The sequence below is a fragment of the Neolamprologus brichardi genome, chromosome 15 (genome assembly GCF_056152115.1).
Source record: "Neolamprologus brichardi isolate AB-2024 chromosome 15, ASM5615211v1, whole genome shotgun sequence".
NCBI lineage: Eukaryota > Metazoa > Chordata > Actinopteri > Cichliformes > Cichlidae > Neolamprologus > Neolamprologus brichardi.
In genome coordinates this window covers 19,410,622-19,422,411 of record NC_142118.1, presented here as the reverse complement: position 1 = coordinate 19,422,411, position 11,790 = coordinate 19,410,622, and the positions used below count along the sequence as shown (strand labels likewise).

At 39.3% G+C, this 11,790-nt stretch overlaps 1 protein-coding gene across 1 annotated transcript in view; it reads right to left on the bottom strand.

Moving 5' to 3' along the window:
* man1a1 (mannosidase, alpha, class 1A, member 1) overlaps nucleotides 1–11,790 on the bottom strand; it is a 163,340-nt gene that overhangs the window by 8,072 nt on the left and 143,478 nt on the right. The window contains exons 8-11 of the mRNA XM_006805649.3: nucleotides 9,506–9,621; nucleotides 6,057–6,276; nucleotides 5,158–5,330; nucleotides 4,782–4,897 (exon numbers count right to left, since the gene is read on the bottom strand). Of these exons, the coding sequence (XP_006805712.2) occupies nucleotides 4,782–4,897; nucleotides 5,158–5,330; nucleotides 6,057–6,276; nucleotides 9,506–9,621 (625 nt within the window). The remainder of the gene's footprint in view (nucleotides 1–4,781; nucleotides 4,898–5,157; nucleotides 5,331–6,056; nucleotides 6,277–9,505; nucleotides 9,622–11,790) is intronic.

Below are 11,790 nucleotides of genomic sequence, written 5' to 3'. Positions count from 1 at the left end.
GAGTCACATTAGGAGGATTAGACTTGTGGGTTCGCAGCTAAATGGGATTGATATTTTCTGTGTCTGCCGAGGTCTGTTTCAGTTGCCTGACCGATGGGGTAATTATTATGTTAGTGTCCAGGCTCGTGGTCAGTTACGCAGTTATTCTGCCTTCCAGTTGTCTGTGGGGGGCCTTTAATGTGAGAAAATGCTAATAACACATTAGCATTCGGAGACACTTTTTTCTTTTTTGTTCCACTTGCCTAGACAAATAGCCAGCTCTCCCTTTTATGTCGATGAAGAGGAAAAATAAATCTCTACAAACTGATCTGAGAATGAAGTCGGACACTTTGGCTGTGTTGGTTTCTGTGTCCGTGAGTGTTTTAATCAGGAGTAGAGGTGACGCTTGTTAAAATATACTGCCTATAAAATAAAAGCTGGATTGGATGGCACTTCGCCCCCATAAGGCTCTGTTAGGATAACCTTGAGTTCCTGTCAACAGCTGTCTGGTATGTGGGGAGGAAAAAAATGATAGAAGACGGAGAGGTGGAGGAGGAGGGGGAGATGGAGGAGTGGCTGATATAATTTCTAAGGCAGCAATGGAAACGGAGAGGATGATAAATCTGCATGAGGCTCGGGAGAAAGAGGCGAATAGAAACTTTGGTCTTTAATCAGTCCATCCATGAAGTCCACTGCTTCATGCATGCACACAGGTTTTGATTTTATGTTATTATATTTGTCTCACATGATCAAATACTAAACAGCTGTGGAAACCTGTAATGTATATTTTAAACTCTTTCTTGTCAATTAAGGATGTTATTTGAACAATAATCAGCAGATGAACACAGAAATGAAGACATTCATGCTAACTGTGAGAAACGCTGATATCAGATGTGGGAAATCAGTGTATTGATTTGGTATCTTGTGCCTTTAATAAATGCATTCCATTCAACAAATATTTGACTGTAAAATAAACAAAACAAAACAAAAAACATAACTCTAAACAGCTTTAATGCTCTTTAGAGAACAACCAAAGGGTCCTTCTCTCTGTACTCATTGAATCTTAAAGCCTTTGAAGAGTCATCATTACATTTCCACAAAACTTAAAAACAGTTCTAAGCAGCATTTAAAACACGTGACATAATAGGACAGATTCAGAATCTGTTTGTGGCAGGCGGGGGTTCATTTGCACACTCTTATATGTCGTGTGGGCATAGAAACTGTTGGCTCTTCCTCTGAAATCTGTGACTTAACCTCAAACTGTGGTCACCATGAGCTGATACTAGCAGAAAAGCTCAGACGATGAAGCTTTGGCCTCTCTCCCTCTATCGCTCATTCATTATGTTTTGTTGTAACAGTTGCTGGGAAGCTTTTGTTGCACTTAACCTAAGCTGTATTCATCATATCATCTTATTTTTTGTTTTCGTGAGCTGTTGGCGTGTAAGAGACGGGCAGTAAAGACGTGCCCTCAGACAGAGCAGTAAAAGAGGACCCAGCGTGATTGGTAATCAGTAGAAAAAACTCGCACAAAGGACCATTTTGGATGTTTAATGTTAAGATGAACAAGTGCTTTATGCAACAGTCACACTAAAAAAAGTGTTTGGATACGTGTGCTGTGTGAATTGGTTGCTTTGTAGACGGGGATCAGGGCTGAGACGGTGATAAAAGTGGGAATAAGACAGATTCAGTCTGCTATCAGTCTGTGACGAAGTTGGAAATTACATGCAGTCTGTTTGTGATCATCATATGTGTGTAAAACACAGCTGGTTGCCATAGCTACTTGCAATCGGTCGCCAACAGCAAAAACATTCAATGCAAACCACCGAATTTTCCTCATCACGAGGAGATTGTTGTCCTGTTTCTATTCTAGTGTGACCCTTGGCATAATTTGACACTCCTGTCAGATTGTCACTCGGCATCAGCAGAGACCTGAAGCCAAAGTATTGATATCTGATCACCAGTCGGATCAGCTCAAAAGCTGAACTGCACTAAGCTATTTTACAACCTGTGTGCGCTTTCTCAATGCTGCTGAGTCTCTGACAGCTGATTTTAAATTCGCCTTGAACATTTTTCTTTATTTGCTTCAGGCAACTTAAAAATATTCATGTAAAAATGGATAACTGGTCAGAAAACCGTGCCCTACAACCATGTTCGATTGACAGGAGCAATGAATGCAGAATTTTCAGCCTTGATTCCCCGGCTCTTTTAAGCGTTAATTTTAGCATAGTTCTACGCTGTGAATGGTTGATTGTGTTACATGCATAAAAAAATACATTAACTAGAAGCTGCAACTTTGAGCAAAATAGTATAAAAGTACCTGAAAAGAACATGTAATGAATAACTCTTGTGTAGCTGCTACTACTACTTACCTGACTCTGGCACTACTGACCAAATTTTTCATAATGACACTAACACTGAATGCTCTCCTTGTTCCTCCTTTGCGTAGTCAGACACACAAAGTAAACACAAACACACACAGCAGAGTGCATGACCACACGCTTCCACCCACGTTAAGCTGTAGCCGAGACTTTTCCTCGTGCTTTAAACAGACTTGTCTTCTTGAGCACAGCTGGAGAGGCGAGAGAAAGCCCTATTAGCCACCAGACATCATACTGCGTGGCTGACAACACGTTTAAAGAGCCATTTTTTGGCTGCACACTCAAACGCTCACACCCTCACGCACACATTAACACATTCAAACTGAGACGTGCACATAAGGGCAGTTAAGTAAAAATATCAGCCAAGTATTAAGAAAAAAGTGAGACGGCGTGCTGCCTGTGGTGTGTAAGGACATGTGGTGTTTTTCACAGTTTCTGCCTTTCTCTACTAGATTTCTGCTATTTCAGATCTAATGTATCAAGGCACCGTTTTTCAGTCGTGAAGAGGAAGTTTATTTATAATGCTGCAAAATATTATTTTATTCAGAACAAGTTCTGCACATTTGTATCCAATTCTTTTCATGTTATTATACGACCCCGAGGAGAAATCATCCTAGTTTAGCTTTGGACTGTTTCGGGAATGCAAAACAGATGTTGAAATGAAAAAAGATGAATATATTCTGGTTTACCAGTAACTCTAAAAGCCTCTTTGTCATCTACAGGATAGAAAGTCCCAGCTGCATTTGAGTTGTTTTTACTCCAGAAGAACAAAAACAGGAGGGCACAAATATGACATTCACACCGGGAATGTCAACTCTAACCAAGACAAGACACGGAATTGAGCCACATAACAGTAAACCATCCACATTAAGCCTTTGGCGTTGACCGCATCCCACTTTCTGTACTTCTGACAAAGAAAACTAACCAAAAGGAAGCTTTTTTGAGTCCTGAAATTACAAGCTACTAAATATTTAGGGCTAAATGAGAGATGACAGATGTCTTACAGCTTTTCTCTAGACACAATATTTCTTGTTTGTTTTGGCTTTTTAAAAAATGTAAATTCATCCCACGTAACCAGCTCTACTGTTTAACTCCAAATTCATCAATTTAGCTCCGCTTTGACAAATATTTCAGGCAGAATGAAAACTATGAATCCACCAACTATGCATGTGCATGAGGGAGTGGACTTCAACTGGACTTTAAAAAGAATAACAGAAATGAGACCTTGAGGCCGTTTATATCTTCAGCTGTCTGTCCACAACAGCGTATCAATGAGGCTTAAGCTTGTAGATGCTTCTGGTGTTACAGCAGTGCAGCAAGATCTTTGCCACTGGTAAGTCACTTTGGTTCTCCTTCATGTCATTTTTATGCCAAAAAATGCACTTTTTTTGATTAAACATAACCAGTCTATAAGAAATCATCTGGTTTAATTGTTATAGGAATGACAGTGCATTTTACTGAGTTGCACAGTCTGGGACAATAGAAGAAGAAAGCTCTTTTTTATAGCCTACTGCTGAAATAATTAAGGTTTGTACTGTGTTGCATTTTATTTTTAACCCTGTACTGCAGTCTTCCTTTGTACATATTTCTTAGTAATTCTTTGTAGTTATTTATTAATAAATAAGTAAAATCCTTACAGCTGATATCCCTCTACTTCATATTCATTAAATACAGAAGGCTAAATCTTTGGTTTATACTATAACTAGGTTAACTGTGATTCACAGCTTTTCTCTCTGCCTCTGACCTCTGAATTTCACTGTGAATTGGATTCTGGCCTATTCTGAAAACAGCACATTTATAACAATGCATGAGCTACAGTATGCACAGTCACATTTTGACTAAAATCTGTCAAAACATAAACAGTGAAACAAACATTAGGACAATTTGATACTAAATGTGTTTTAAGGACCTGTAGATACTCTGGTTACAACGTTGGGCTGTCCAGGTATAACAGCAACAGCTATGTAATCCCACTGTTCACAGTTTGAGTCCAACTTTTTTTTTTAACACTTCAAGTTGTCCCTCTTTCCCTCTGTCCCACATTCTTCCTCCTAAGAAATCCACATTAAACTATCTGCTAAAAGCAAAAAGACCTAAAGATTCTGCTTTTGAAGGTTTAAACACTTTTCCCTCTATTTCTGCCTCATTTGTGAACCTAATATTTTTTCCGTCTGGCAGTAGCTTGTAATTTTGGGCCTAAAATGTACTTTGCTTATTTTGTACAGCTACAGCTCCCTCAATTTCAGTAAGTGTGTGACACTCTTCCCTGCAGCTTAGTGTGACTGAATGACAACCTGTGTGTGTCTGTGTGAGGCTTGACATCTCTGTCAGTTCGGGGCTGCAGGGTCCCAGTCGCACCATAAAATGCAATGACAGCACAATCATAAGAGGACAGAAGTGAAGGGTGTTCAGTTTGTGTCTTACTTGAGCGTCTCGGCCAAGTAGAAGCTCTGCTGCACGTCGTCGTAGTTTGGAGATGAAGCGTAGACATCTCTGACGCCGCTGTAGCCTCCTTCAACTCTACAGTGCTGCTCCAAGGCCTGAATGAGAGACAGTGATGGAGACGGACAGCACGAAGGGAGAGGGAGACAAAGAAGGCCATCGGTGACTGGCGACATAAATCACTGAACCTTAGGGAGGATTATTTACTAAATCATGAGTGACCTTGTGTGAGGTTTTTTTGTTTTTACAGGCAATTTATGGATTTTTAAATAGAAAAACTTTACTTTTCCTTTCATAATTTTGTCTCCAGTTTTTCTCAAATTAACGCAATCTTCGTTTTCATAGATAGATATTTTACCTGTACAGCCTCCCAGCCCCACTCTCTGTATTTGGGGTCATGGGTAAACCTCCACATGTACATGTAGGTCTCAATGACCTCAGGACGGAGGATGAAATACTTCTCGTTCTGGCGGGTGGCGATGGCTTCAACGCCGCCATCGAAACGGAATGCCTCTGGTCCGAGTTTCAAAGCTGCAAAAGACAAGAACAAGACAAGAAAATGTTCAGAGATAAAGAACAGAACTGTGTTTTTCAGCATATTTATATATTTTGCATGTTTGCACATATATGGAAAACCACATGCTGTAAGGCTTACAGAATAGTGAACATGCCTGATTTTCTTCCCTTTCGCTTTGTTTTTATTATTTATCCATATATTTACATAAAGTAAACTAATATGTAAGTAAGTAAATAAGTAATATATGTAGATGCTGTGCAGAGCAACACCACTAACTTAGAGGTCAGTGGTCACTGAAAAGAATAATGCTATTCAACTGCTAGCGTTGAGGTTTCTCCAGAACTGCATTCAAATCATGATGACTCAGAACACGACCTAAGGATGCATTTAAATGAGGGAGATAAATACAATTATCTGAATTAAGAGGAAAAAGGGAAAAAAACTGCATCCTCGTAAAATATGGCATTGATTAAAAATGAGAATTTTAAATGAGTCTAAAAGCACTTTCTCCTTAGTAAGCACTAATTTGAGTGTCTTGATTAAAAAACATGAACAGTGCATGGACAGCATTCAAAAACCTGACATGAAAGATCATTTGGAGAGTAGCAACCGTTTAGATTGAGCCATATTCAGAAATCTACACGTTATGTCAACAGATTCACTTCTACAATGAAATGCATCTACGCTTAACAAACCAAATCAGAAGTGGGGCAAAAAGATGAAGTGGAGTGTCTGTTTACTTGTCCTGGCATAAGACTCGTGACAGGTGCGAGCGATCTCTGCTGCCTGCTCCATCTGGTGGCCCGTCTTGTCACCGGGCGCCCCATCAGCACCCAGAGCGATCATGCCGCCTGCAAAACAGGTCAGGTGACCCATCTTATGCTCCAGAAGCCCCCCCTTCCACTCCGCTATGTAGGTCAGCCCATTGGTGGACTTCCTCATCAGGTTGGTTTCTATTGCCTGAAAGAAAAGCAGATTACAAACGTGTTAGCTTTGGTTAAAATATATGACTGTTGTCACACCTTAAAGATGAGGAAGAGAACATTAACAATCAACACAGATGTGCCTAAACTGCAGGATCACCTAAGACTCTAGAAAGTGACCATGGTAATATGCTTAAATAATATCATGGGTTGAATTTATTCATTATTAATGGCTTATTTGACTGACAGGTGGATGCCAGTGCGGCAAATCGGAGTCTGCTTTAATTTGAATCACTGAACAACAAAAATCCACTTTGAGCTTTTAGATCAGAGGTGGGCAATTAATTTTCCCAAGAGGCCACATGAGAAACTGGGACTGTTGTGGAGGCCCGCATAAATTAGCTAACTTCAGGTATGCCCAATAACTATCTGATTTCTTTATACCGATTTATCTCTATAGACCGATAAGCTTCTAAAGGGATAAAATTCACACAGAGCATAAGAGAGTTCATCTTATTCGTGTCGCCCTCAACAACAGTCCCAGTCTCTCACGTGGCCCCTTGGGAAAATCAATTGTATTAGACTGAAACTGTTATAACAAGGCTACAATTGATACCGCCAGAGATCTGGGATGACCCCTGAGCACATGAGAAAACATATGCTTGAAGCTGTGCACAAACATTTCTTTCTAGTCATAATATGTCATTATAATTTCCTCCTTATACTCAGTCTCAGCAGATATCTGCAGATAAGAAAACATGTCAATCCCATTGGGAAATATAGAAATGCTTATGGCTGTGATTTACCTTCATCACCAAAGACTAGATTGCTAGATATGATTGAAAAACTATAACTAAATCATCTTAAGAGTTACTGATTTGTGTTGGTTCCAGTTGTTATCTCTAATGGATAAGTAGTGCTCCAAAATGAAAAACCTTGTATTTTTCTATTTACAGACCCTTTAAGGAGCACAAATTGTACAAAAAGTAAAAGTTATTCCTTTTTCTGTTTTGTTGTGACTTTGATAGACCTCCTGCTGCTTCTCTCCTCCCGAGCCTCTCCTTGACAAATAAAACAAGAATGCCTATAATCCTCAAAGATCAAGAGGGATTATGGGTAAACTATCCCAGCGTGTTTAAGTCTGTATTTTAGTCGCTGTGTAATATATTCGATCCCAGTGTGCCAGAGAAAGACAGACGGACAATCAGCTTTCTCCAGCTGAGACCCGTCGCTTGTCACCTCAACTTAAGTTGACAATTTGTTCTAACAGAGAAAAGCTGTCTCTGTGTGTCTGTCTGTGCGTGTGTGCCATCTATCCTTTGGGTTTACGAGTGCTGTTGTTACTGTAGATGTGTCTTTTGTTATTCAGCAGTAGTCCTGTCAGCTGTGTCATCCTTCCATCTGCTCAAACTCTGTATCAAGCTCCTGAAGATTATATTACTTGAGATAAAAATCACAAAACTCTCCACTTTAGACTAAAATTAAATCTGTGAAATAGCATATTTTAGCATAAAACTACAGAGGCAACACCCAACACTTGCAAAGCTTCAAAGCTAGACAGAAATAAATACAACAAAAAGGCCACTTTTCAATATCAAAAGATGGCCTCATGCTTGTTTTCCGCTATTACCCAACAACCATTTATTATGACTCAGAGGGTGCACGGAGGATGCAAAACCCCAGAGTAAATCCACACAGTTCACCATCTGTAAACAGACCCTTATGCTGTCAGTTCAGCAAGAACAGCCTCAAATTAGAGGTCACTGGCTGTATATGTAATACACTCACAGCCTTCCAGAGGTTACCTCGGGATTCCCCATATATTAGCAATAAAATACAAAGCAGTTACACAATACTGTCTGCATTACTCTCTAAGTACTAACACATGATAAAGACTGGAAAATAGAATCACGACTAATACTTTCTAAAATTTATTTAGTACTACACAGACTTATTTATACTTTTGGACACTACTAGAGCAGCTTCACTATTCAAAATAATCCTTATTTACTTATACTGGGCCCTGGTGCAGGCCCTCAGTTCATTCCATGCTTTAAACAAGCAGTTTAGCTCCTCCCCCTTTAAGACAACTGTCTTCTGATTGGCTGCCCTCACAAACAGATGTTTGTAACTGAGCGTATTGAACAGCATTACCTGTATACACCAACCTCATTATCCTAAGCTTTTGTATGAACATGCACTATTGTAACACAAAATCTTACAATTGTATAGTTAATTGTAAAAAAAAATGTTCAAATATCTTCATCAGCAGTTAAAACCCCAAATATTCAGAAAAAGGCAGCAAATCCCACTAAGTTAAAGGATGAACCTGGACAGTATTTTTGACATTTTGCCTGAAAAATGATTGAGTGATTATCAAAATCACTCGGTCCGGAAACCCACAGGCTTGTTTGCTGACTTGGCCTCTGGCCGCAATGGCAGTTTTTTTCCACAAATAAGCGATATCTGGGCCAAACCTTCCTATTACATCTGCTGCTCATTCTTTACAAATACAGAAGGTTGACGATGTGTCCCAGTTTATGTGAGACTGCACCTCGTTTTCATCCCCTCGTACCACATAATGAGACAATGTTCCACATTTTGATTGGCTCGAGTTTACAAAAGTTACCAAAGCAGGACAGACACTTTTAGAGCAACAACTGAACAACAAGGACGAAACTTTGAAAGGTAATTCTCAGAGGTTTTATTTAGAGGTTACAGATATTTATTTTGCCTTTGTTACTATTATTATAATAAAGAGACAAAAACACAGTTGATTTAACAGGTAACTCTTTTAACAGTTATTTGGATAGAAAAAAAAGGAATATGATTGTAAGGAGACTTGGAAATTTAGTTGGATAAACTATTGTATATTTGTTATTTATGTGACAAATATATGTATTTTAAAAAAAAAGATCACCTCTCAGCATTAGTGGTGTTACACACACAAACACACAGTTTGTGTCACGTTTGGTTTGCTGCGATGTGGTCACCTAAATCGCAAATACACAAAAAACGCCAAACTAGAACGTTTCTGGTGCAAAAATAAAACGTTCCTGCAGATATCTGTTTATAAAGAGATCCACTATCACTTGACTGATAGCTCATTTTACTACCTGCTGCAGTTCCAGTGAAGTCTGTGATTGAAACTCTGAATACTTCTTTTTGTTTTTCCCCCTCAATCACAAACAGTCAAAGTCGCCTCAGCTCATTTTGAAAAGTCATTGTGTGTCAAAGTGTCATTGTGTGTGTGTGAGTGTGTGCACCTGCAGGGCATCGTAGTACATCTTCTTGCCTTCCTCATCAGTCTTGTCAGACATCAGCCAGGCCTTGAGCAGGTACTCATAGAAACTGTCACCCAGGCCACCCACGGACACGTGATCTGCAACACACAGATAAAGAAAGGAGTGAAACTCACTTAGACACACAGAAACAAACAGGCCTCCCCATCTGTCTTCTGGGTTAGATCACACTGCCATCCAAAGATCATCCTCACATGACACAGTGTATGTGGCATACCGGTGATCCAAGATAAACAACAGCACTCTGGATGTGTGTGCGTGCTATTTTTTATTGGTGAGCCTTCACAGAGCTGAGCAAGCCGAGCAGCATTTTTGCATTCGTCCTGCTGATGGTCAGCAAAGCCTCATCCATATGCATGCATCATTAACAGAGTCTAAGGTTGTTTGTGGTGTGCAGAGATTAAATGTCAGCTGTGATAATGTTAAAGTGAGGCAAAAAGGAGGACGGAGCTGAACACAGTTTGTTTGAGCTGATAACGGTACCTGGCCTTCCTCAAGTTCAATAACAAAAACCAGGAACAGCAGCACCAGCCAATCAGGAGAGATGACACACGCTTCAAACAGACCATCAGCAGTCTGCCAAACGGCATTACAGCTGTGCAATTGAAATAAATTTGTGCAAACATTTTTTTAATATATTATAAACAGAGAAAGGATGGAAACTATGACTTAATCGTCACAAGTCACTGCCACAGCTGTTTGGATAAAATATAAACACTTCAAATCACAATATGTAAAAGAGAGAGCCTTTCTGGAGAGCTGCGGTGTGGAGATATTTTTTCAGACAGCGTTAAGCAGCAGAGATCCCCGAGTTATAATTTATTCAACAAATGCCTTCCCCATCACTGTTGCATAATTTCTGTCTAGATGAAAAAATCTAAGACGAGCATAAAAGCGACGATTTTCCTTCTTTTGTTTGAACTTCCAGTTTCTATTCTAATTGAGTATGTCATTATTTGCATAAAATACTTGGATAAAATCATAGTAGCTGGCTCTGGTTAAGAGTGTCAGCTAAATGCCAACCATTATAATCGTGGATGTGCTCTCAGTGGTTTTTCAGCCCATCACATAATAAAAGCAAGTAAACCACAGGTGCAGATTCAGATTTAGGATACTACAGATACTAACACCCCTTTAATAAAATAGTAGGTGGTAAAAAACAATACCAGACAGAACTCTAATAAAGGCTGAACGAATATCAGTGAAAAAAAGAAAGGAAAAAAAAAACAGTAATAAAAGTCGATTAAAGGATTTCTAATTTGTTTTGCTGTGGAAATCAAAAGACCTGTATCAGATTTTATGTGGAAAGGTGTTGCAAACATGGCACTATCATAATGTAAAATTGAATAATAGTTTATTTTAAATGTAAAATACTCAAAGAATTAAAAGTGGAAAAAAGAAAAGCCAGTTTTTAAAGTAATTTCAGTCTTCTTTCCCTTCTCTGTGTGCGCCTGCTACCTATCAACTCACACTCCACAGTCTAACTGCAATAAATTACAAAGCGCATGATCCTTCTTGTATTGTGTATGCAAAACAATGTTTCAAGCAAAGTCACTTTCTAATCCTTTATTACGCTAATTTGCCTAATCTTTGCAGTTCTTGGCAGGCAGCTGAAATGAAAACGCAGCAGGCTAAAGGGCAATTTTGGTGCCGCTCCCGATGTTGTGTTTAACTCCTGGGGCTCCACAGTTGTGACTAAATTTGGTCAAAATGCAGCATGATGACTAAGAATTTTCTAGATATGCAACATATCAGGAGAAACTGTTTGGCAGTAACCTGACAATTTTTTTGATTTGTTTGAAGCCATAGATATTTAAGATAAATGCTCAAAAAAGGGCACCTGATCAAAACTTTTCTCCAGTCTCATACTGGTTTAATCTGTCTCTGCTGACTGTTTGAGCTGCTGTGACGAAGCATGTGTTTGCACACAGTCCAATACTACATGCAATCCAATTATCCCTTTTCTTTTGGCTAAACAAACCTGGTAAAAATAATCTGGAAGGTAGTACAGTAAATTCAACTGTTGCCTTAAGATGCTTTATGCTGTAAGGTTAAGATCCTGCAATATTAGCCAGACAGTCCCCTATGATCACAAAGGTGACGTTTGGAAAAGATGACGTTTCAATAGGAAGAGACCTCCAGCAGAACCAGAGTCGTAGTGGCATGTAAACACATCGGGAGTGAAAAGGTTATTGAAGTGCATCATGGGAACCTCCCAGCAGTCTGAGCCTCTAGCACTATAACTAAAG